This window comes from Pygocentrus nattereri, chromosome 20 (genome assembly GCF_015220715.1).
Source record: "Pygocentrus nattereri isolate fPygNat1 chromosome 20, fPygNat1.pri, whole genome shotgun sequence".
NCBI classification, from domain to species: Eukaryota; Metazoa; Chordata; class Actinopteri; order Characiformes; family Serrasalmidae; genus Pygocentrus; species Pygocentrus nattereri.
In genome coordinates this window covers 3,114,973-3,142,080 of record NC_051230.1, presented here as the reverse complement: position 1 = coordinate 3,142,080, position 27,108 = coordinate 3,114,973, and the positions used below count along the sequence as shown (strand labels likewise).

At 42.5% G+C, this 27,108-nt stretch overlaps 1 protein-coding gene across 1 annotated transcript; it reads right to left on the bottom strand.

Moving 5' to 3' along the window:
* Positions 1–1,661: 1,661 nt before the first annotated feature.
* On the bottom strand, positions 1,662–25,831 carry LOC108441387 (solute carrier family 2, facilitated glucose transporter member 11-like). The gene is made up of 12 exons (XM_017720871.2): positions 25,564–25,831; positions 22,703–22,801; positions 19,840–20,000; positions 15,937–16,061; positions 13,493–13,622; positions 12,337–12,485; positions 9,409–9,596; positions 9,137–9,247; positions 6,924–7,025; positions 5,096–5,171; positions 4,802–4,929; positions 1,662–2,166 (listed from the first exon to the last, which is right to left on the bottom strand). Exons 1-12 carry the CDS (start codon positions 25,645–25,647, stop codon positions 1,990–1,992), a joined length of 1,530 nt encoding a protein of 509 aa, XP_017576360.2. The 5' UTR covers positions 25,648–25,831; the 3' UTR covers positions 1,662–1,989.
* Positions 25,832–27,108: the final 1,277 nt, after the last annotated feature.

Below are 27,108 nucleotides of genomic sequence, written 5' to 3'. Positions count from 1 at the left end.
AGCTTCACCAACCACACGACCACATCTACACAAACACCACCCAGACATGAGCGTGGATCACTGCGTTCCCTCCGTTATACAATCCTATCCCACTTTCTGAGAGCAGTATTCCTGAAATAGTGGAATTGTGGACAGTATCTTTATTAAACCGCCGCTCTGTAATGGTACTGAATGCAGTCCAGCAGCGATGCTGACCTCCCCAATATGGCGGTGCTGTTGACGTGCCTGGCTGGACCCAATGCAGCGTCTAGGTGTACTTCTACGCTAAAAATGAAAAGTTAAAATAGTTTCTAATCTCTCGCCCAGAGCGTTTCTTTAATTTTAGAAAGTAGACGGATGGATTTGTGAGTGCTGATTGGTCATGAACGTCTGAACGTACACGTGGCGCCGTTTTAAACTCGCGTGTTATCTACAGCGACCAAATCACAGCCATGTTATTTTGGGATAACACGCTCCCTCTCGGGTTCTATGGCATAATTAGATGTTAGACATATAAATCTGACATATCATTCATAAATCATGCAGTCCCGAGCACCAGCTCCCCAAATACAATAGAACAAAGTCAAATGAGTCACAGATTCTTCCCGAAATTGGAGTCAAATTTGCATTTTATTGTAATAAAGATTTTTCTTACAAAAACAAAGTTTGAGGTTGACCAGCATTAACTACAAATACAAATAACAGGATGGCGTGTTTGGGCGTTTTTATTGTGCGAGGGTTGTCCGCAAGTAAATTTGTTATACAAGCAGTTTTATGATCCAGACAGCATCTCAAAAATACTTGAAATAATAATATGTCATTGGCCAAAGAAAAACAAGTACCTCCATAATAGTACCTTTCCAGGAGAGGGGGCAAAAACGGCCTTAAAGGACTTTTAAAGGACGTTAATGCAAAGAGGTTCTGTTCTAATTGATTTTGGGGTATTTATGCTGATCCGATCATCATGAATTTTTTACAGAATGTAATGGAGAAATGACCTGTTCGAATAACCTAGAAAAAAATAGACAAAAATGGAGATACATGCTTTTCTTTGGACAGCGAATCATAATAATAATCATAATAATAATAGCCCCATGGTAAACAGTACAAGCTGATGGATATAACAACTAGTTTTATGATAAAAATGTACCCGTCTACAATTTTACAATATAAAAACTGTCCCTCTTGACATGATGGATAATGAGGTGTATCAAGGCACTGACGGATCGGTATACTGTACATTAATGTGCTTTATAACTGATTTATAATACTTAGAAGTCACAGTCACCATGTACAATAACAAAAGCATGAAGCATGTAAATAAATGTGTGGAAAGTCTGAACTTTCAGCTCAGTCCAGCATCAATTTGACATGCTATTTCGGCATCTTTGGCGTCTTATTTTGGCATTTTATAGTGATTCTTGACCGATCTTCACAGGTCTTAGCTGAGGAGGTATCTCTGGTTCAGGTAACGTAGTTCGTGAAGAACCAATAGAATGAGTCTTCACTAAAACCAAGACCTTTTCAGGGAATGGTTATTTTCACTGGGTTCATGAGGACAGGGCACTAAAGCTGTAACACCCCGAGCCACCCCGATATCTTAATCTGGCCCTGCATGCCACATTAGTGTTTGTACATAGCAGATGAGACACTTGTGATCTGAATCTGATGAAAAGTTACTTTTGTTTGTACAGGCTTGTTTAGCACCTGAGAAAACAGCCGTCACATTTTTGCCATGTTTTCGTCACCTTTTCACATTGATACAAGCAGAAAAATCTCAAACCTGTCAAACCTAAAGAAGGTAAATCAAATGTAACTGTAATTCATTATGTAACTACCCACAATCTACCGGAAACAGTTATGTAAAGTACAGCAAAACAACAGTAATAACTCTAGACTTCTAAGGGTTAAACGACTCTTACTCTGCACAGTGTAAACTCACTGGACACGGAACAGAAATAAATGGTCAGGAATGAACGTTCCTCATTTTTCTTCCTGCAGTGCCTTGAGTTACAGTGAAGTGGGCATCAGCGGGTCCGAGCCAGCAGTCCTCTTCCTGCGGTGGAACTCATTCTGGATCTCCAGAAACGTCTTATTTTTGGTTTCTGGCACTACAAAGAAGATTACAGTGGCCACGACGCAGCAAACAACGAAGAAGACGAGAAAGCAGAACTGGTGCAGGCCATTCTGGGAAAAAGAAAGAGAAGACGATGAGTTCATTTGGGGGATCGCAGCCAACGGTTCCAGTGAAATCAAGCAAATAAACAGCAAACACACAAAAGAAAACAGTAACATGGTAACGGGTTAATACGATTGCTGTAACACATCGTTACATGGTAAAACTGCTGCTATGTAACACAGTAATACTGTAATTTATCAACACTGTAACATAGATACCCTATAATGGACTAATACTCTAAAACTGTAACACAGTAATACTATAACCCTGTAAGACTGTAACTTACCAACACTGTAACACAATGACACTGTTACACGGATACCCTATAATGGACTAATACTCTAAAACTGTAAGACAGTAATGCTGTAACACTGTAACTTATCAATACGAACAGTGACACTGTAACACGGATACCCTGTAATGGACTAATACTCTAAAACTGTAAGACAGTAATGCTGTAACACTGTAACTTATCAATACGAACAGTGACACTGTAACACAGATACCCTGTAATGGACTAATACTCTAAAACTGTAAGACAGTAATGCTGTAACACTGTAACTTATCAATACGAACAGTGACACTGTAACACAGATACCCTGTAATGGACTAATACTCTAAAACTGTAAGACAGTAATGCTGTAACACTGTAACTTATCAATACGAACAGTGACACTGTTACACAGATACCCTGTAATGGACTAATACTCTAAAACTGTAAGACAGTAATGCTGTAACACTGTAACTTATCAATACGAACAGTGACACTGTAACACGGATACCCTGTAATGGACTAATACTCTAAAACTGTAAGACAGTAATGCTGTAACACTGTAACTTATCAATACGAACAGTGACACTGTAACACAGATACCCTGTAATGGACTAATACTCTAAAACTGTAAGACAGTAATGCTGTAACACTGTAACTTATCAATACGAACAGTGACACTGTAACACAGATACCCTGTAATGGACTAATACTCTAAAACTGTAAGACAGTAATGCTTCAGCACTTTAAGACTGTAACTTACCAACACTGTAACACAATGACACTGTAACACAGTGACACTGTAACACAGATACCCTGTAATGGACTAGTACTTTAAAACTGTTACACAGTAATGTTATAACACCTCAAGGCAATACATTAAAGTTTTTACATTGAAACAGTGTTACATACCATTATCCTGTTACACTGCATCATATTACCCCAGTAAAGCAGGCAGTTATCCTGTAACACTGTAACACACTAATACTGTAACACTATTACCCATTAACAGCATGCATTGTACCACTGGCTTCTTTTCCAGTGCGGTTCTGTAACCATTCCAGTGGCTTTTCCACACAGACACGGTTCAACAAGGAACGCTTAAAAACCGGGCTCAACGTGGTTTTTTTCCGCATGGTTAGCTAACCGTATTCAGGACCGCAGAACCGTTTGGTTCCTGATAGTAAGAGGATAATAGACTGTTGGCTCACTGACGGCAAAGCTGACGGTCACTGGAGTTTTGCTTGGCATTTCCCGGGTGGTCCGCCGGTGGTTAAGCAGAGTAAAGGTCAAAATTTATGTAGTTTATGTAGTTTTCTTCAGTATTTCCTGTTCCTGGTTCTGATATAGTTGTACCTCAGATGGAAAAAGAAACCATAACGGTCTCATGAGTCCACTTTATACAACAGTCCGGCCACGCGAGCTGATTGGTTGAGAGGCGTTCTAATGGTACTGTTATTTCACCATAACATCACAGGCTTTTCATGAACACTGTGTCACTCCGCTGAGTCGCTGTTGCTAAGCAACGACTCTGACAGCTGTAGGAGACACTCGAGCCGTTTGAACGTTTTTACTTCTTACTTTGCCACAAACAGAAAACGGACACTGTTAAGGTCACATCTGACCGACAGCCGATTTGGTCCGACTCTGAAGACGAGACGACACTAAATTCCCAAACTGTCGTCACCACTGAGCAGCTTTTCAGTCGGCAGCTGTGACAGAAGAACAGCTGAACAACCTGGAATCAGCCAGAAATGAACCCAACACCATTCGCCAAACTAAACGGGCTGTAAGAAGCTTTACAGACCGGCTGGAACAAAACAACATTAATACTGATCTGGACAAACTGACCAAACTGAGCTGAACCTGATATTGGCTCTGACTGTGAAGATCAGACCACACTAAATTCCCAAACTGTCAGTCGGGTCTGTGTGGAGCTGGAGAACGAACTGCCGGCTGAGCGGCGAGTGGGCGGAGCTCGTTACTCTGACGTAGCAACGAGCTGCTCGTTAAGGAGCTATAATTAGGAGGATGGAACTGAACATTAATACATATTAAACGCCGCGTTCACGGCCAGTTTATTCATTTCTTACTGTATTTATTTAACTGCTGTATAAATAGCATCGTTTGTGGTAACACACTCCCTCTCCTGGTCTTTTGCTTAAGTAACACGCAAATACACTTAAAAAACACTTACTGTTACACAGTAACACTGATACTTCGTTACTGTAACACTGTGTAATTAACTGTAACAATGTAGTGCAATTACACTGTATTACTGTAACTTTTACATTGTAACATTCTAACATTACCTCCTTTCAGTCATCGATCAGTTATAGCACTACGATGTGTGTGTGTGTGTCTGTATTTACCACTATGAAGGGGAACACCATGCCGATGAAGAAGAAGCTGAGCCATTTCACCGATCCACCGATCATGTACGCTGCCGGCCGTGCGGTCTGAGTGAACAGCTCGGTGATCAGGATAGTAGTTACTCCCCCTGCACCAAGTACACAAAAACTTTTTACTGCCAAAGTATTTGCTTTGTGTTTATAAAAGAACAAGCCTTAAACATATTTCAAAGCTTTTTACAATACTTTGGATTACGATTACGGACTTTTTCATACTTCATTGAAAAGCAATTACTAATTCATTCATTGGGTCACCTGGTCCAAGGCCAAAGCTGAGGATGAAGGCGAAAACACAAGCCATGCTGAGATACGGCATCCCGGAGCTGAGGTTCTGCAGGACAGAAATGCCACACAGGAAAACAGGAATATATTTAGATGAATATATTTATAATATCTTTAGGTGTTTCATGTGCTGTTCCAGCAAAACATACAGTACAAGAATTGAAATGATTAGACGTTGATTTCTAGAGGTTAGTTTCTAGGTAGCTACCGTCTCTAAACACAATTGAAGTTTATTCATCGTTCAAAAATGCTACATCATTAGCATCACCAGGTGCCAAAGGAGCCAAAGGAGCCTGAATCTTCGTAGATTATCTGTCTCATGTACGACCATCAGGACACGGTGATGGTTTTATCAAGTATGACGAAAATAATTTTTATACAGGTTACCCACTGCAGCTTTAACACAAAAACGTGGACAAGCTAAATCAGTCTTAAGCTCCAGAATGACTGCAGAACCCAAGCAGAACTCAGAATCCAATCCAAACCCAAAAAGAATACAAAATGTACTCAAACAGTATCAAACAGTACCCAGACAAAATTCAAACAGTACCCAAACAGAACCCAGACAAAACTCAAACAGTACCCAAACAGAACCCATATGTAACCTGAAGAGTGTCCTAACACAACCTAAACAGAACCAAAAAAGAACCTAAACAGAACCATAACAGTACCTAAACAGTATCCTAGAAGAATCACAGTACCCAAACAAAATCCAAATCCCTAATGAAACTTGAATGGTACCCAAATTATATATATATATATCAGACACTAATGTTGGACGAGAAGGCCTGGCTCACAGTCTCCACTCTAATTCATCCCAAAGGTGTTCTATGGGGTTGAGGTCAGGACTCTGTGCAGGCCAGTCAAGTTCTTCCACACCAAACTGGCTCATCCACGTCTTTATGGACTTGCTTTGTGCACTGGTGCTCAGTCGTGTTGGAACAGGAAGGGGCCGTCCCCAAACTGTTCCCACAAAGTTGGGAGCATGAAATTGTCCAAAATCTCTTGGTCCTGAAACTTTAAGAGTTCCTATCACTGGAACTAAGGGGCCGAGCCCAACTCCTGAAAAACAAACCCACACCATGATCCCCCCTCCACCAAACTTTATACTCGGCACAATGCAGTCAGACAAGTACCGTCTCCTGGCAACCGCCAAACCCAGACTCGTCCATCAGATTTCCAGAAGTGTGATCGGTCACTCCAGAGAACACGTCTCCACTGCAATAGAGTCCAGTGGCGGCGCTTTACTCCACTGCATTCCACGCTTTGCATTGTGCTTGGTGATGTAAGGCTTGGATGCAGCTGCTCGGCCATGGAAACCCATTCCATGAAGCTCTCTACGCTGTTCTTGAGCTGATCTGAAGGCCACATGGAGGTCTGTAGCGATTGACTCTGCAGAAAGTTGGTGACCTCTGCACACTACGCCCCTCAGCATCCGCTGACCGCTCTGTCATTTTACGTGGCCGACCACTTCGTGGCTGAGCTGCTGTCGTTCCCAATCGCTTCCACTTTGTTATAATCCCACTGACAGTGGATTGTGGAATATTTAGTAGTGAGGAAATTTCACGACTGGACTTGCTGCACAGGTGGCGTCCGATCACGGCACCACGCTGGAATTCACTGAGCTCCTGAGAGCGACCCATTCTTTCACTAATGTCTGTAGAAGCAGTCTGCAGGCATAGGGGCTCGGCTTTATACACCTGTGGCCATGGAAGTGACTGGAACACCTGAATTCAGTGATTTGGATGGGGGAGTGAAAACTTTTGGAATTATAGTGTATATGCTCTGGGAAAGTCTTTACCTGAAAGGTGAGAGTGATGGTGAAGCAGATGCACCACAGGGCCATGAGTGAGTATCCTCCAATGATCAACACCCGCCGACCCAGAGACTCAATCAGCAAACCCTGCAGAAAACACACACACACACACACACACACACACACACACACACACACACACACACACACACACACACACACACACACACACACACAGACACACACACACCAGTCCAATGCAAGTTCAAACAACCCAACTGTCTAAACTTCTCCAACAGCCTGGAGTTACTGTGGGGGATTTGTCCTGAGTTTTATCTCCATTACAGCATAAATCTCTGTTGCTGACATTAATGCAATAAAGACTGACACTACAAAGAGAGAGATCCCAAAAGACTAGCAGTACCAAGTATAATGACCTAAAGACTACTGCCAAGAGTAAGACCCCTAAAGAGTGGTGCTACCAAGTGTGAGAGCTATAAAGCCTGACCCTACCGAGTCTGAGAGCACTAAAGACTGATACTACCAACAGTGAAAGCCCTAAAGACTGATACTACCAACAGTGAGAGCCCTTAAGATTCATACTACCAACAGTGAGAGCCCTAAAGACCGATACTACCAACAATGAGAGCCCTAAAGACTGATACTACCAACAATGAGAGCCCTAAAGACTGATACTTCCAACAGTGAGAGCACTAAAGACTGATACTACCAACAGTGAGAGCACTAAAGACTGATACTACCAACAATGAGAGCCCTAAAGACTGATACTTCCAACAGTGAGAGCACTAAAGACTGATACTACCAACAATGAGAGCCCTAAAGATTTATACTACCAACAGTGAAAGCCCTAAAGATTTATACTACCAACAGTGAAAGCCCTAAAGATTCATACTACCAACAGTGAGAGCCCTAAAGACTGATACTACCAACAGTGAAAGCCCTAAAGACTGATACTACCAACAGTGAGAGCCCTAAACACTGATTCTACCAACAGTGAGAGCCCTAAAGACTGATACTACCAACAATGAGAGCCCTAAAGATTGATACTACCAACAGTGAAAGCCCTAAAGATTCATACTACCAACAGTGAGAGCCCTAAACACTGATTCTACCAACAGTGAGAGCCCTAAACACTGATTCTACCAACAGTGAGAGCAGTAAAGATTTATACTACCAACAGTGAAAGCCCTAAAGATTCATACTACCAACAGTGAGAGACCTTAAGACTGATACTCCCAACAGTGACAGCCCTAAAGACTGATACTCCCAACAGTGAGAGCAGTAAAGATTTATACTACCAACAAAGAGAGCCCTAAAGACTGATACTACCAACAATGAGAGCCCTAAAGACTGATATTACCAACAGTGAGAGCCCTAAAGACTGATATTACCAACAGTGAGAGCCCTAAAGACTGATACTACCAACAATGAGAGCCCTAAACACTGATTCTACCAACAGTGAGAGCCCTAAACACTGATACTACCAACAGTGAGAGCCCTAAAGACTGATATTACCAACAGTGAGAGCCCTAAACACTGATACTACCAACAGTGAGAGCCCTAAAGACTGATACTACCAACAGTGAGAGCCCTAAAGACTGATATTACCAACAGTGAGAGCCCTAAACACTGATACTACCAACAGTGAGAGCCTAAAGACTGATATTACCAACAGTGAGAGCCCTAAAGATTCATACTACCAACAGTGAGAGCCCTAAACACTGATTCTACCAACAGTGAGAGCCCTAAACACTGATTCTACCAACAGTGAGAGCAGTAAAGATTTATACTACCAACAGTGAAAGCCCTAAAGATTCATACTACCAACAGTGAGAGACCTTAAGACTGATACTCCCAACAGTGACAGCCCTAAAGACTGATACTCCCAACAGTGAGAGCAGTAAAGATTTATACTACCAACAAAGAGAGCCCTAAAGACTGATACTACCAACAATGAGAGCCCTAAAGACTGATATTACCAACAGTGAGAGCCCTAAAGACTGATATTACCAACAGTGAGAGCCCTAAAGACTGATACTACCAACAATGAGAGCCCTAAACACTGATTCTACCAACAGTGAGAGCCCTAAACACTGATACTACCAACAGTGTTGGTAGTACTACTACCAAGAGGAAGAGCTCTAGAGAGTGGCTGTTAGGCTATTACTGTTTTAAAGCACTGCTGTTTATTTGGTGTAAAGTGTTGTTGTGAGTCAGTGCAGGCGTTAGGAACTTACACAGGTCAGTGCTGTGAGGCACTCACACGCTCCAGTCCCCACAGTAGCATATGGGATTTTTTCAAAGGGAATTCCAGCCTCAGCAAATACATACTCTGCATAGAAATAAATCTGAAAAGAGGCAGCATGTCCCTCAGCTTAGTGTCAGCATTAGCACATGACAACAACACACTGAACTGTGTGAATTGACTCATTTGACTCATCGATTGTTTTAGTTGTGTGTAGTTGTGAGAGAGACTGAGAGAGACTGAGACTGGCCGTGTGTAGCGTACAGCGTTAATGCCGTTCAGCTGCTGTGCGCTGCTCATGATGATGATGGTGAGGATCGGCCAGCGCAGGGTTTTGTCAGCGAAGAGCTCCCACGGTTTCAGCGGTTTGACTCCCGTAGCACTCGCTCGCTCTCGCTCCATGTCCTCTCTCTCTCCATGATAGTTTTCTCCGCCGTGAAGCTGCTTCAGAGCTGAGGGTGTAAACACACACACACACACACACACACACACACACACACACACACACACACACGAGGCAGGGATCAGAACATTCCTCGGCTCATAAGATCATTTTTTTGTTCATTGTGCTTCAGTGAATCTGCAGAATTCAGACAGAGCACACCGGAGCTTCTGCTCAACCTCCAGCCTTTAAACTGAATACAATGCACTCCATCTAACCCCACACTGAACACGGCTACTGAAACTAAACCACATCAACCAGCATGACCCCTCATGTCCCCCGGGCCTGCTGGCAGGCCTAAAGTTTTATGACACACTTCTGTAACCTAGAATAGCTCAGCCAGTTTGAACTGAAGTCTCGGGGGTGTTGATTTGCCCCTGCTAAAATGTTCATTAACTTACTTTAATCATGGAATATTGACATTTGTCAAAACGATCTACTATGTATAGTGACTGATCTCCATGACACTAGAGGGCAGCCTGCATTCGGATGTGACGGGTTTTCATGTAATGCAACGTACTATCGTACTGTCTCTGCTCTGCTAGCAATGGGAACAGACAGAGACTTTCCAACACTCTGGATGCTCACAGTTCACTTGCGCCCTCAGAACAGCTAGTCAGGCCCACAGCGTCCACGGAGGAGGTCCAGATCCTGACTGGATCAGATCCTCTGTTCTGCGCTACTCCAAGGAATTGTATTTTGGTATACTGGGTAAAACTGTTCAAGAAATCCATGATCGGTTTCAGGAAAATGACGTGGAAAGCCTCATCACACTTAACAACATTCCTGGCCTTTTTCATCATATGGATTTCCCAGAGGAGACAAGGAGGAGACAGATTTAGGCGATAGTGGTATTTAATAGAAATTCAATAAGGTCCAGTCCGGAACGTCATAATGTCTAACCTGCATCATGACTCAGGGCCATATGCTGTTTACTGAAGTAGTCGAGTAGGAATATCAGCATCTTATACAGTCGACAGCTGAATATCAGATCAAATAATGTCAAGTTCGGTCAGATTTCAACAACATTTACTGAACATCAGATCAAATAAAGTCCAGTTCGGTCAGATTTCACCAACATTTACTGAACATCAGATCAAATAAAGTCCAGTTCGGTCAGATTTCACCAACATTTACTGAACATCAGATCAAATAAAGTCCAGTTCGGTCAGATTTCAACAACATTTACTGAATATCAGATCAAATAAAGTCCAGTTCGGTCAGATTTCACCAACATTAACTGAACATCAGATCAAATAAAGTCCATTTCGGTCAGATTTCACCAACATTTACTGAACATCAGATCAAATAAAGTCCAGTTCGGTCAGATTTCAACAACATTTACTGAACATCAGATCAAATAAAGTCCAGTTCGGTCAGATTTCACCAACATTTACTGAATATCTGATCAAATAAAGTCCAGTTCGGTCAGATTTCACCAACATTTACTGAATATCTGATCAAATAAAGTCCAGTTCGGTCAGATTTCACCAACATTTACTGAACATCAGATCAAATAAAGTCCAGTTCGGTCAGATTTCACCAACATTTACTGAACATCAGATCAAATAAAGTCCAGTTCAGTCAGATTTCACCAACATTTACTGAACATCAGATCAAATAAAGTCCAGTTCGGTCAGATTTCACCAACATTTACTGAACATCAGATCAAATCAAGTCCAGTTCGGTCAGATTTCACCAACATTTACTGAACATCAGATCAAATAAAGTCCAGTTCGGTCAGATTTCACCAACATTTACTGAACATCAGATCAAATAAAGTCCAGTTCAGTCAGATTTCAACAACATTTACTGAACACCAGATCAAATAAAGTCCAGTTCAGTCAGATTTCAATAACATTTACTGAACATCAGATCAAATAAAGTCCAGTTCGGTCAGATTTCACCAACATTTACTGAACATCAGATCAAATAAAGTCCAGTTTGGTCAGATTTCACCAACATTTACTGTCAGTTTCCTCTTTTTAGATCACGTCATGTGGAATAACTTCCCTCTGACTCACTTTCTTCTCTGACTGCTGTTTCTCTCCTCGTCCCTCCCCTGTGCGGCGTCACTCACTCAAGTCTCAGAGCTCATCCTAACGCACAGATCTGATTGGCTGAGCAGCGTGTGATATTTACAACGCAAGTGATTGGTCTGTGAGATTCCCGGGTGCCAAAGCTACTGTAAAGGCTAGAAGAGTTACACCCATTAGAATAGGACCACCCCGTCAAAATTAAATAATTAAATAATAATAATCCCACCTTGGGGTCTGCCTATTAGTGACCTCTGGCTTAGTAAATGTCAACAACCTCTTCAAGCTGCTCCACATCATGTGAAAGGAACTTTTCTTGCTTGCATCATTTGAAAATTTACATGTGAAAATTTTCGCATTGAATTATTCTACCATTTATTTCCTTCATCCATTCATGCAGAAATCAGCCCACTCATCCATTCATGCGCCCCCAATCTTCCATTCATCTGTTCATCCACCAACTCATCCATTCATTCGTCCATGTGCTGTAAACTGTGCTGTTAGATAAACAGTGAACTGTACTGTAAACTGGACTGTAAACTGTGCTGTAAGATGAACAGTGAACTGTACTGTAAACTGGACTGTAAACTGGACTGTAAGATGAACAGTGAGCTCTACTGTAAACTGTACTGTAAACTGTGCTGTAAGATGAACAGTGAGCTGGACTGTAAACTGGACTGTAAACTGTGCTGTAAGATGAACAGTGAGCTGTACCCATATTGCAGGCATGGTCATCACCGCGGTCAATCAGCAGGTACCGTGGACTCTCGGGGAACCAGGGCAGGATCAGGAGCTGTAGCACTGCTGGAATGCAGGTGGTGGAGAGGAGGAGGGGCCAGTAGCCTTCCTTACCCAACAGTTCACTGTCAATCAAACACATTTTCTAGGTATTTTCTAAGCCTTCAGTGCACAGATGTTCTACAACTGGAAAAAACTGGAGCAAAGATCTGCCACAGTGCTGCGTAAATAAAGACTGTTATTCTTATAATTAATACATCAGCTACAAAATCACAGGCAAGAACAGCAGTGATTCGGAATCAGAATCAGATTGAGATTCAGATTCAGAGTCACATTAATAGCTGAGCCTGTGTGGGAAAGAAGACGGGAATGAGTCAAAATGAACCCCTTAAACTGTCTGCATGTCAAAAAGTTTCGCGTTCACACTGAAGTGCTGAGACAATAGAAAAACGCACACAGTCGTGTGGAAAAGTGGTGCTCTACTGAATAATTCACAGTAGATACTGAATAATTCACAGTAGACACTGAATAATTCACAGTAGACACTGAATAATTCACAATAGACACTGAATAATTCACAGTAGATACTGAATAATTCACAATAGACACTGAATAATTCACAGTAGACACTGAATAATTCACAGTACACACTGAATAATTCACAGTAGACACTGAATAATTCACAGTACACACTGAATAATTCACAGTAGACACTGAATAATTCATAGTAGATACTGAATAATTCACAGTACACACTGAATAATTCATAGTAGATACTGAATAATTCACAGTACACACTGAATAATTCACAGTAGACACTGAATAATTCATAGTAGATACTGAATAATTCATAGTAGATACTGAATAATTCACAATAGACACTGAATAATTCACAGTAGACACTGATTAATTCATAGTAGATACTGAATAATTCACAGTAGACACTGAATAATTCACAGTAGACATTGAATAATTCACAGTAGACACTGAATAATTCATAGTAGATACTGAATAATTCACAGTAGATACCGAATAATTCATAGTAGACACTGAATACTTAAAGTAAGTCTGCAGTTTAAGGAATGTACATCTACTTATAAAGGTTTATAATAATTTTTTAAACTTTACCGACCTGAGTCCCATCACCTGTCCCGTTAGAATTCCCCCCGAGATGAAAATGGACGTGCCCATCGCCATGGCACCACGCAGAGCCCGTGGGGCAATCTCACCCAGATAGAGGGGCTCCACACAGATCGCTACACCTGTCAATCAATCACAGTAAAGCAATCAGAAAACTCTCGAATGCATAATTTATGATGCTTCGGCAGGTTTGCATAGAGATAATCAGTTTGTGTTTGGAGCCGACAGCACAAGCAATTTTAGTGTTATAGAAATATGTTACTAAATGAATGGATGAGTGAACAGTTATAAGTGGGAGCAGCAGTAGGATAACAGACAATAACAGAGTCAAATCCAAGTGAAGATCCTTTTTTTACCTCTAGAGAGTTAAAAAGGTTCTTCGGGCCTCTTAATGGCAGAATGGAAATCAACTCATAAGGTATTTTTAATAATATACTGAAATAAAATACTTATTCCAAATATAATTAAGATTTAATTGAGATTTTTTGATAGAATTCTGATTAAATTGGATTATTAGTTATGTTCCTCAATTTTTACTTCGCATTGTTCCATTAACAGTATTTATTTGAGTTGAACAAAACCAGATTGTTACCACAATAACAAATCAAGTCTTTTGTTTAGGTTGAACTGACAAACCATTTTCCCAGTGCAAGCTGCAAACAATCTAAAAGCTCCCTCAGAGGTACAGCAGCAGGCCGTCAGGTCTAACTTTGTACTTTAAATGGGTTTTAAAGGCACGATAATCACTTTCTCATGGAAAAGCTGCACATCTGTACTGTTTTCTATTGTAACTTTTTAAAAAAGGGAAATAAATGAAAAAGCCTGGTGTCGGGACAGTGTATATGGAGTCAATGCAGTTTGAAAATACAGCTTCAATACATACATTTACGGCATTTGACAGACGGTCTTGTCCAGAGCGACTTACAATTTGATTATTTTACACATGTAGGTGAAGGTGGTGTTAGGAGTCTTGCCCAAGGACTCTTATTGGTATAGTGTAGGGTGTTTACCCAGGCGGGGCACTGAACCCCAGTCTACAGCGTAGTAGGTGAAGGTGGTGTTGGGAGTCTTGCCCAAGGACTCTTATTGGTATAGTGTAGGGTGTTTACCCAGGCGGGGCCCTGAACCCCAGTCTACAGCGTAGTAGGTGAAGGTGGTGTTAGGAGTCTTGCCCAAGGACTCTTATTGGTATAGTGTAGGGTGTTTACCCAGGCGGGGCACTGAACCCCAGTCTACAGCGTAGTAGGTGAAGGTGGTGTTGGGAGTCTTGCCCAAGGACTCTTATTGGTATAGTGTAGGGTGTTTACCCAGGCGGGGCCCTGAACCCCAGTCTACAGCGTAGTAGGTGAAGGTGGTGTTAGGAGTCTTGCCCAAGGACTCTTATTGGTATAGTGTAGGGTGTTTACCCAGGCGGGGCCCTGAACCCCAGTCTACAGCGTAGTAGGTGAAGGTGGTGTTAGGAGTCTTGCCCAAGGACTCTTATTGGTATAGTGTAGGGTGTTTACCCAGGCGGGGCACTGAACCCCAGTCTACAGCGTAGTAGGTGAAGGTGGTGTTAGGAGTCTTGCCCAAGGACTCTTATTGGTATAGTGTAGGGTGTTTACCCAGGCGGGGCACTGAACCCCAGTCTACAGCGTAGTAGGTGAAGGTGGTGTTAGGAGTCTTGCCCAAGGACTCTTATTGGTATAGTGTAGGGTGTTTACCCAGGCGGGGCACTGAACCCCAGTCTACAGTGTAGTAGGTGAAGGTGGTGTTAGGAGTCTTGCCCAAGAACTCTTATTGGTATAGTGTAGGGTGTTTACCCAGGTGGGGCACTGAACCCCAGTCTACAGTGTAGTAGGTGAAGGTGGTGTTAGGAGTCTTGCCCAAGGACTCTTATTGGTATAGTGTAGGGTGTTTACCCAGGCAGGGCACTGAACCCCAGTCTACAGCGTAGTAGGTGAAGGTGGTGTTAGGAGTCTTGCCCAAGGACTCTTATTGGTATAGTGTAGGGTGTTTACCCAGGCGGGGCACTGAACCCCAGTCTACAGCGTAGTAGGTGAAGGTGGTGTTAGGAGTCTTGCCCAAGGACTCTTACTGGTACAGTGTAGGGTGCTTGCCCAGGTGGGATTGAACCCCAGTCTACAGCATAGAAGGCAGAGGTGTTACCCACTACACTAACCAACCTACTACAGTGGTACTACTACAAACCCAGTGACAGTGTTTGCACCTTGTATAGTTAAAGAGCTCCTGTATTAACCTATGATGTTGTCTGAATGTATGTTATTAGATACGTTATATATGGATGCTTAGGAAAAGACAAGTTGACCAAAGAATTCCGTAATGCACATCAAACGCTGTTGAGGGTTTTTGGTGAACTCATCTTTTCCAAAACATCTTTTCCAATATAAAATATAATATGAGCTGTGGTTCATTTTAAACTGGGTTTGAATTTACCTGCATTCACTCCGGACAGAAAGCGCCCGAGAATGAGCAGCTCAAATGCGTCGGCGTAATAACTCATCCCCATCAGCAGAGCGGCCAGCAGAGCAAAACTGTTATTAAATAATAAAGTCCCTTTCCTGGAATAAAGAGAGAGATCAATAGAAGCAGAAAAAGCTGAAATGAATTGACACATGTGACATTTAATTGCACGTAACGTGTTAAAGCGCTCGCCTTATCTTGGAATATCTTAAGACACGTCTTAAGACACACATCAGACATATTACGACATCTTAAGCCACGTTTAACGACGTCAAGGCAGGTCTATGAGACATATCCGTAGACACAGTCTTAAGATGTCTTGTCAGTAATAATCTCAAGATGTTGGATGCATTTGATGGTTTAATGTTCCCTTAAAACAACTCCCAAAAACACTTCTGTCTAATTTTATTCAAAAACTCCTAATCACCCATGAGTGTGTGTTTACCATCACAGCCAATTCATTTATACATGATAAAACTCTACATCAATATCATCTTAATAAATACCCTCTAAAAACCACTGCATATAAAACACCAGAAAGAAAGAATATCAGACGGAAAGAAGACGTAAATACACTTATCGTCAAAGTATAATTCATTTTCCCCAGAATGAAGCGTCGGATTGCAATGCTATTTGCATGGAAAATGAAGGTTACCAGGACCTAGTAACATGCCACATGTCTCGGCATGGACTTGTAGAGGTTCCTAACGGTGCCCTGTGATAATCCGTCCCAGGCAGCTTGAATAAACGCGGTGGGGTGGAGTGTTGATAGTGTGTCCAATAGCATCCCGCTCATTTCCAATCGGGGACAGGTCTGCCGACGCAGCTGGCCATGGTGTAGTATCTGTGTCTTAAAGGCAGCTGTTGAGACGGCAGCAGTTAGAGGACGAGCGCTGTCCTGTTGGAATAGGGCAGTGTGTTCGGAAAAGGTGGACTGGTTGCAGGACCTCATTAACGGTACGTTGGGCTGTCAATTAAGACCAAAGGTGATCTGGCATCGTACACACCGTAACTCCAGGCCTCCAGAAAACAAAGCTTCACCTTGGTGCTGATCACGATGCCTCCAAATCAAATCAAATCAAATTTATTTGTAGCGCTTTTTACAACGGATGTTGTCACAAAGCAGCTTTACAGAATTTCAGAAAAGACAAAGTTTCAACAGGACTGTAAGAATGTACAGAAACCCCCCAGTGGGCAAGCCGGGGGCAACAGTGGCAAGGAGAACCTCCCTCAGAACTGAGGAAGAAACCTTGGGAGGAACCAGGCTCACCAGGGGGGACCCGTCCTCCTCTGGTCAAACTACCTACAAGTGATTATATTACTAATATTAATAGCAGTAATATTGGTAGTAGGAATAACTAGGAGTCCATGAGAACATCAGCGTAGGGTGGGCAGCTCATCTAAGGCAGGTGGTGGTAGCTGGGGCGTGGGCAGCTGGTCTGAAGTGGGTAGCAGGAGGGCTCGGCAGTCCTGCTTCCACACATGGAATCATTGCTCATGTCCTTTCTGACGGCCTCCGTGGCAGTCTGCCACGACACCATTGCAGTCTGTGGCGACTGCATTTCACACCAGACATGGTAACTGCACAATACTCTCCGATATTAATCAGTGTAGCCTTCCACACCGGCTGCATGGACAACGTGACAACGCGTGCATGAAGCACAAAGATACACTTTGGGTCTACTTCTATGAAACAGTAAAGAAATCAACAAATCTAGTCTGAACTCTTGGACAGGTTGACTGAAATCCCTTGAGCGTGTTAAGGTTGTGAACACACAGGCATCTCCTCCTCTTTATATAGAGCTTCCACTTTGTTATAATCCCACTGACAGTGGACTGTGGAATATTTAGTAGTGAGGAAATTTCACGACTGGACTTGCTGCACAGGTGGCGTCCGATCACGGTACCACGCTGGAATTCACTGAGCTCCTGAGAGCGACCCATTCTTTCACTAATGTCTGTAGAAGCAGTCTGCAGGCCTAGGGGCTCGGCTTTATACACCTGTGGCCATGGAAGTGACTGGAACACCTGAATTCAGTGATTTGGATGGGGGAGTGAAAACGTTTGGAATTATAGTGCTTATTATCTGGTGAGAAAGCTCACAATGGTCACTGCAGCTAGTCAAGATTTTATGGTTAATCTCTTTGTCATCTAGATAAAGTTTACGTAAGTAATACACAGACAACACAGACGTTTAGATTAATGTAGCTGGTCTGCGTACATGTAGGTGCTGGCTCTTAACAGGATGACTGATGGAGCTTGGGTCACGGCTGTCGCTGTAGATCATCACAGTCGAGATGTTATTTCATAAAGCTTCTTACAGCCCATTTAGTTTGAATGGTGTTGGGTTAATTTCCGGCTGATTCCAGGTTGTTCAGCTAACCAGTTACTAACCAGTTTACTTAGTAAGATCATGTACCTTAAATAGATAGAAGCCCATATGCCTGTTACTTTGACTGAGGCCCATGTCCACCAGTTTCTATGCCGCTTTTATTTATGACCCCATTCTAATTGTCTTGAGGTCAAATCTGAAGATAATTCAGACATTGTGCAGTTGGTGACATTATACAGTATTTTCACACATACTTGAAGCTAAAAACAGCAGCAGCCTGAACTTTGTCCATGTTTATAGACAACAGCAGTGGTGGACAGTAACTGAGTATCTGAGTAAATGTAATTAGTTTCTGTACTTTAGTATTTTTGGTGTATCTGTACTGAAGTTTCTCCACTTTTTCCTTTCACTCCACTACATTTCAGAGTCTAATATCCGACTTTTTCCTCCTACATTCTGAGAAATCTGTCGTTCCTTTTGGTTTCTGTGTGTATAAAAACGTCACATGTCAAAACGAAAGAAGCGCAAAGCCAGAGCACCAATCAGGGCCCAGCGGTCACTTTGTTTAGAGCTGGTTTTGACCTGTTGGTCAGACCGACCCAGTGCAGCACGCGGTTCAACGTCAGCGCAGCAGCGTAAAACTTTGGGAGAGTCTGTTCAACATAAATGATGAACTAACCTAACTTTGTGTAAATAGAGCTCAATATAGAAATATGTCCACATATGCAGTCGAGACTGACGCGGCTTTTTTCTGAATTTCTACAAACACCAGTTCATTTTATAGTAAATGAGTTTGGGCTGGTTTATGTTTATGAACAGACGCCTACAGATCAACATAGTAAAGGAGCTCATCTGTGATCCTGAGTTTAAAGCCAGTTTTGATTCAACTTAAACTTGGAACTAAGTTGTAAATAAATCTGAAACTGAAACTTTGCTTGTGTGTAAAAAGTGATTTCAGAGCCACTCGGTTCTCCCTGATGGAAACTGTTTACCTTCAGTGTTTTGTGCTTCTGATCATTTTAATAGACGTCAGCGTCACTAATTAATGACGTTCTATTAAAAGACTGGTTTACCAAGAGAGACGCTGGAGGACTTTCACCTGAAATGAGTTCATGAAGCCAGTCTGGTTATGAAAATGATAACAGGACATCAGAGCCAGAATTACTCTTTTAGTACTTTTACTTTATACTTAAGTACATTTGAAGGGAAATACTTTAGTACTTTTACTCAAGTGGAGGTCTAAAGGGAGGAACTTTTACTTTACTGGAGTGATATTTTACCTTGGGGGTCTCGACTTTAACTCAAGTACAGGGTTTGTGTACTTCATTCAGCACTGGACAACAGAGTGTTATACGGTGTCAGGAACCACATAATCAAGCCTACAAGAGATACTGAACAACACACGGATTGAGGCGACTGTGTTGATGATTTAGGCATGGAGTTAGAAACATGCAAATTGGTTACACTGGTGCTAAGAGAGGGAACTATGCACATTTTGTACTGATCTAATCTGTCAATCAGTCAAATCAGAAAAATGTTCTCACCTCCCGAACTTCATGGCGAGCGTACCTCCCACAGACGCCCCGATGAATCCACCGATGCCGAAGACGGAGACGATGGAGGACCAGAGGAACATAAGGAGCTGGGTCGGGATCTCAGCCCCATGACGCTCCACCCACGTCTCATTAATGAACGCCTGCACTGCCTGATAACACCAACAAAGAGCACAATGATGCTTTTTATTTCCGTGCACTTTGCCATATAGCATAGGAAAACTCCCAAAGAGCAAGACGAAGAAACCTTGAGAGGATCCTAGGGGAACCCGTCCTCCTCTGGACCACACCGGAGAGCAAACAGCGTCAGTATAGAATGTTAATGTTAATATATAGTCTATCAGTTTCTAGACTCTCAGGATCCAAAATAAATTGGTCTAAATGTGAGGCTTTGGCCTTAAAAGCCTACCATCCCAAAACTATAGTCCAACCAGGCAACTCTAGATGGTCAAAGTAGGGCGTTGGGTACGTCCGGGTCCGGGTGGCCACCCAACCTGTCAGACATCATAAAGGCAAATGCAGAACTCTTACTTGAGGAATTTAAAGTAGGCATAGAAATGTGGGCACCGCTCCATCTCTCACTGTGGGCAAAGGCTTTTGTGTTAAAGATGAAAGGAGTCGCCAGGTTCAAACACATTTTGAAGTCTCTTCAGGTGCCAGTCCCGGCAAAGTACTTCCATGGATTTAATCAGCTTTGTGACCTTTCCTTTGGAATGGCTTAGGAATATTGAACCTACTTCTGTACCATTGTGCCTTTTGCCTGTGGCCCTTGGCACAGTGGGTTCGGGCCTCCAGAACAAGAAAGTGTGCAGAGAAAATCTCCACTGACTCGTCCCACCCTGGACGCCACCTGTTCCAGCTCCTTCCCTCAGGCGGGGGAAGGTGAGGATCAGGACATCCAGGCTACAGAGGAGCTTCTTTCCACAAGACATCGCTCTCTTATTACACATAAACAATATTCCAGCTTCTAAACTGCACTTCTAAATATACTGGTATATAGTATCAGCTCAAGTCCATCCTCTGGAACTGCCGTCTCAGACCAGTGTTTATACTAGCACCTCACGTACCCCACTTATCTGACTGTTACCCCACTTACCCTCCTTATTATCCCACTTATCTGATTGTTACCCCACTTACCCGCCTTATTATCCCACTTATCTGACTGTTATCCCTACTTACCCCCTTATTACCACACTTATCTGACTGTTACCTCACTGATCCTTTTCTTTGCCCCTACACACCTTTTAACTGCTGCCGCACTCAGCACTTCAACTTTAGACTCATACTGTGCACAGTGTAAAGGTTTGTGTGTTTGTGTGTGTGTGTGTGTGTGTGTGTATGTATGTGTGTGTGTGTATATTTGTGAGTGTGTGTGTTTGTGTGTGTGTGTGTATGTAAGTGTGTGTGTGTGTGTGTATGTATGTGTGTGTATTTGTGAGTGTGTGTGTTTGTGTGTATTTGTGTGTATTTGTGTGTTCGTGTGTGTGTGTGCGTCCGTATGTGTGTGTGTTCGTATGTGTGTGTGTGTGTGTGTTTGTGTGTGTGTGTGCGTCCGTATGTGTGTGTGTTTGTGTGTGATGGAGCTGCAGATTCAGTCTGAGATTAAAGTGCATGTGACTGTTTGGCATAAAAGCTCTTAATCCACACTGAATTGTGGGTAAAATCCACCACAGACATATTACATTTTAATTACACTCACATGGTCCAGACTCAGAAACGTTCCCTAATCATTACCTAGAACCCTGTTACACTAACACAACTTTCCCCCAATCATGGTTACACACACTGGAATTCTTCACTATATGCATAATTATTCCCTACTCCTTAAACTGGAGAACACTGTTATTCCCAATTCCCAACACTATTGCTAATTTCCAGAATTATTCCCTGTTCCCTACATTGTAGAACATTATTATTCCCAGTTCCCTTTATTATTCCCAATTCCTTACATTGGAGAACACTCTTCCTCCACATTCCCATTATTATTCCCAACACCCTACATTGCAGAACACTATTACACCCAAATCCCATTATTATTCCCTATTTCCTCTACATTGGAGAACACTGATACTCCCTAATCCAATTATTATTCCTTATTCCCTCTACATTGGAGAACACCATTACTCCCAATTCCTATTATTATTATTCCCTATTTCCTACATTGTAGAACACTATTACACACAATTCCCATTATTATTCCCTGTTTCCTACATTGGAGAATGCAATTACTCCCAATTCACATTTTTATTCCTCATTCTGTCTACATTGGAGAACATTATTACACCTAGCTCCCATTATTATTTCCTCTTCCTTGCATTGGAGAACACCATTACTCCCAGTTCCTATTATTATTCCCAATACCATACATTGGAGAACACTATTACACCCAATTCCCATTATTATTCCCGATTCCTTACATTGTAGAACACGATTACTCAAAATTCCAAATATTATTTCCTATTCACTATTATTAGTGAATAAGTTATTATTAGAATATTATAAGAATATTATTAGTGACTGGCCAACCAACTACCGAACCACATAACTGGCCTGCTCAATAGCAAGTGCATTAACTAACTACCACTACATAAACAGCCTTTCTAATCTTGCTGATGTTGCATGTTTCTTCATCCCTTTCTAACAGCAGCCACATCCCACTGCATTAGACACAGTGAATTCTGGGCATTGCATGCCTGCTAGGATACCTATTGCCGTGCACTGTGGGGCTGGAGGAGTGCACTGGATTTTCTCCGGTATGTTTCCAGACAACTACAGTGTGCTGTGCAATGAATAGGGTGCAGTTTATAGCTTCTGGTCTAGGGTTTAGGACTAAGAGTGAGTGGATGTTTCTTGCCTTGGTTGGGGAGCTGATAACGGACACGTTGTAGCCGTACTGAAACGTTCCTCCGATACACGCCGCCAACACGGCCGCCAGCAGGGTTTTACTGGGCACCTGCAAATAACACACGACATCACAAACACCATGACCACTGAATTCATCTCTAAAAGCATAAAAATCATAAAAACACACTTTTAAATAAACAAACTGTCATTTAAACTTAAATCATTTCTGACAGACATGCCCAAATAACTAACTAGCTAAATAACCAATTAATTAGTGTGTTCACTAATTACCAGTTCACTAATTAGCTAATTGACTCACTAAATAACAATCTAACTAGCTGTCTAGGTAACAGACTAACTAGTGAGCCCTAAGTGACTGATGACCAACTTTACTACGTTAATAGCCAAAGAACAAGCGAAGCAACTGACCAACCAACTAGCTAACTACACCGGTCAGGCACCGGTCTACGCTCATTGTCCACTTCATCGGCTCCACTTACTGTATAGCTGGACTCTGTAGTTCTACAGTTACAGACTGTAGTCCATCTGTTTCTCTGATACTCTGTTACCCTGTTCTTCAGTGGTCAGGACCCCCATGGACCCTCACAGAGCAGGTGCTATTTGGGTGGTGGGTCATTCTCAGTACTGCAGTAACTCTGATGTGGTGGTGGTGTGTTAGTGTGTGTTGTGCTGGTCTGAGTGGATCAGACACAGCAGGAGCTGCTGGAGTTTTTAAACACTGTGTCCACTCACTGTCCACTCAATTAGACGCTCCTACCTTGTCGGTCCACCTTGTAGATGTAAAGTCAGAGATGATGGCTCATCTGCTGCTACATAAGTTGTGTTGGTCATCCTCTGGTCCTTCATCAGTGGCCACAGGACGCTGAGCTGTTTAAACACTCCAGCAGCACTGCTGTGTCTGATCCACTCAGACCAGCGCAACACACACTAACACACCACCACCACGTCAGTGTTACTGCAGTGCTGAGAATGACCCACCACCCAAATAGTACCTGCTCTGTGAGGGTCCATGGGGGTCCTGAGCACTGAAGAACAGGGTAACAGAGTATCAGAGAAACAGATGGACTACAGTCTGTAACTGTAGAACTACAGAGTGCAGCTATACAGTAAGTGGAGCTGATAAAGTGGACAGTGAGCGTAGAAACGAGGAGGTGGTCAGGATGTTCTGCCTGACCGGTGTACCTTACTGCATAACTAGCCTACTAACAACTACTTCAATTAACTAACTATGTAACTAGCTACATCAATAGCTAACAAATACTAACAAATTGCCCAACTGACTAACTTGCTAACTAAGCAACTTGTCTACTAACTGATAAATGAAGCAACTCTGTACTAATTAATTAATTAGCTTAGCCTAAAATGTTTTGAGTAAACAGTTATTAACCCTCAAATTCAGATATCTTTGAGATTCTTCATTCACTAGAGATGCAGCACTGCTCTGCCTCAGGGTGGTGCTGTAGCAAATTAGTTCACCCAGTTGGTCCTTCAAAGTCTAGCAACTGTAACTGTGACCAACATGCTTTACAAAATGCCACAGCATATTTGTAAATCTGAAAACTTTCCCAATTTCCCAACAGACTGGTGGAAAGAGTAAATTCTTACCATTTCTCAAACCAAAGGTAAAACATGTCTAAGATCTCAACTCCTCTTTAAGACATTAAAATCATTTACATATCAAGAAAAGGTAAAAAAATGACAAAACCACACGGAACCAACAGAAATGGTTTAATGGTTTCTATGTTTTTTCCAGCAGGGTGGGTCTTTGGGATCATTGGTAACCTCATTAGGAATTGTCTTCTGCATTTATGTATTGATTTCAATGTCAAACAAACAAACAAACAAACAAAAAAACATTTTGTTGCCGCTGAAGCATCAGCGCCGCTATCGCCAGTAAGTTACCAGCCAGTCAACACTGGACTGGCCAGCCAATACGGGACCCCCCCAAATACCAGAGGGTATTTCACACACTGATTATCCCCTTAAACTGCTGAAAAAAGGCCATAAGAGCCCTTTGGATTAAAACCGGTTTTGCTTCCTAGTGGAAATGGGCTTAACGGCTACCGTTAGCGTCAACTCCCAGAACCTTTACGGAACGAAGAAATGGACCCAGAATCAGTTCCAGGCCACCTGTTAAAGGTAAAGTCCTCTGAGCTTCATTCAGAGTGTTTTGAAGTGATTATAGTGAATATGGTGTTTTTAGGTGGAACAGTGATGATGGTAAAACAGTGAACTATATGAGCAAATAAGTTTTCTTTGGGAACTACTTTTCCTTAGAACACCCTGCATGAAACCCTCCGCCATGACCGGATTTTCAAACCCAAAAAGTTTATCTCAAAACTATCAGAGAACAGTGTCTTCGGCATCAGGCAGTGAATTCACAGCCGTTTCATGTGCATTTAGAGGAGCTTTTAGAGGCGGACGTCTGGTTCCTATCACCACCACTGTGAACAGTTCTGACGTGTTTCACACTAAACCACTCTGAATTAGTTTTTTGCTTTGTTTAAAGCTTTTATATAGAAATAATTGGTGGAATTCCTCTTTAAGACATTCAGATACTTCACCCATCAAGAAAAGCCAAAAAAGCACATTACAAAAACCACCAGCAACCAACAGAAATCAAACAGAAGTTTAATGGTTTCTATGTTTTTCCAGCAGGGCTGGGTCTCCGTCATTAGGAACTGCATAACGTTGTCTTCTGTACTTATGTATTATGTATTCATATCAATAACAGCATTAATATTACTCTCAGAACCACTTGTTTTAAGTTCAACAATGAATAATAAGCAGTTTCAGAGAATAATTAGCATTATTATTATTTATTATAATGCCCATTATTTCAGATCCTACCTTTATCTGATGAACACGCTCCGGCTCTTTGAAGTCTTTCAGTAAAGGCTGATGTTCCGAGGAAGTTTCGCTTTCTTTACCCATTATTTTTTAGTGTGTCTGTTCTCCCGGAGATGAAGTGTCAAGTCTTCTTAGAGCTGTTTGTGGAGGCTGCAGTCGGCCCGTGTGTGGGCTGCTCGGAGGACGGCGCGAATATAAGAGCAGAAACAGCAGAAGCACAATGGAAGAGTTGTTCACATGACCCGAGTTCATCAAACACTCTGGAGCTGCTGCATGACGGCCGAGTTTATTCGGGGTGATGTTCCTGCTGCTGCTCCTCCTGCATGACCAGCTCACTCACACTGCTCACTCACACCGGCTGTGAATAAAGCATGGGGTCCGTCTGGGCAGTGACTAACCCCGATCCAGAGGAACACACAAACAGGCTTACGTTCAGCCTCTCTGAGTTGCTGATAACTTGCCTGCTTCTCACTAGATGGTGCTGTCAGTCTTTAACAAATGTGTGTGTTGTATCACAAACATCAAAAGCCTTTTCATGATCGTTTTAACCAGGGGCATTTAATTCAAATTCAATAAGGTCCAGTTAGAGAAAATTTCCTCGAAGGTCCAAGTCAAATTTATTTGTAGCGCTTTATACAATGAATGTTGTCACAAAGCAGCTTCACAGAAAACCAGTAAAGACAAAGTTTTAACAAGAAGGTAAAAGCTCCAGGTGAGCAAGCCAGGGGTGACAGGGGCAAGGAGAAGCTCCCTCAGAGCTGAGGAAGAAACCTTGGGAGGAACCAGGCTCACCGGGGGGGGGACCCGTCCTCCTCTGGTCAGAGTACCTTCACAGTTATTATACTACTAATATTAATAGCAGTAGTGTTAGTAGTAGGAATAGCTGGGAGTCTATGAGAACATCAGTGTAAGGTGGGCAGCTGGTCCAAGGTAGGTGGTGGTAGCTGGGGCGTGGGCAGCTGGTCTGAAGTGGGTAGCAGGAGGGCTCGACAGTCAGTCGTCCGTCAGTGTTCGGCTGGACAGCTGGGTGGTCGTTTACTCAGAAAAAGGCAGGGAGAGGGAATTAGTTTTGTTCTGTTTGGGTGTATCATCATGATTCAGTGCCATGTACTGGGGCCCCTACTTTTCATCATTTACCTTCTGCCCCTTGGCAATATTTTTCCCTCTTTCGACATCCATTTCCACTGCTATGCAGATGACACCCAGCTCTATCTATCTAGTAAACTAAGTACTTTGTTCCCGCCCTCTTCCCTTTCCAACCGTTTATCTGAAATAAAATCCTGGTTCACCTCTAATTTCCTCAAACTTAACAGTGATAAAACTGAAATTTTGCTTTGTGGTTCCAAATCCACGTTATCAAAAGTGGATATTTCCTCTATCCAAACTGACAGTACATTAGTCTCCCCCTCACCTCAGGTTAAGAGCTTGGGTGTCATCTTAGATAACTGTTTATCTTTCCGCTCTCACATTAGTAACGTGACCCGGTCTGCGTATTTCCATCTGCGTGACATCAATCGTCTACGCCCTTCCCTCACCCCCCACACG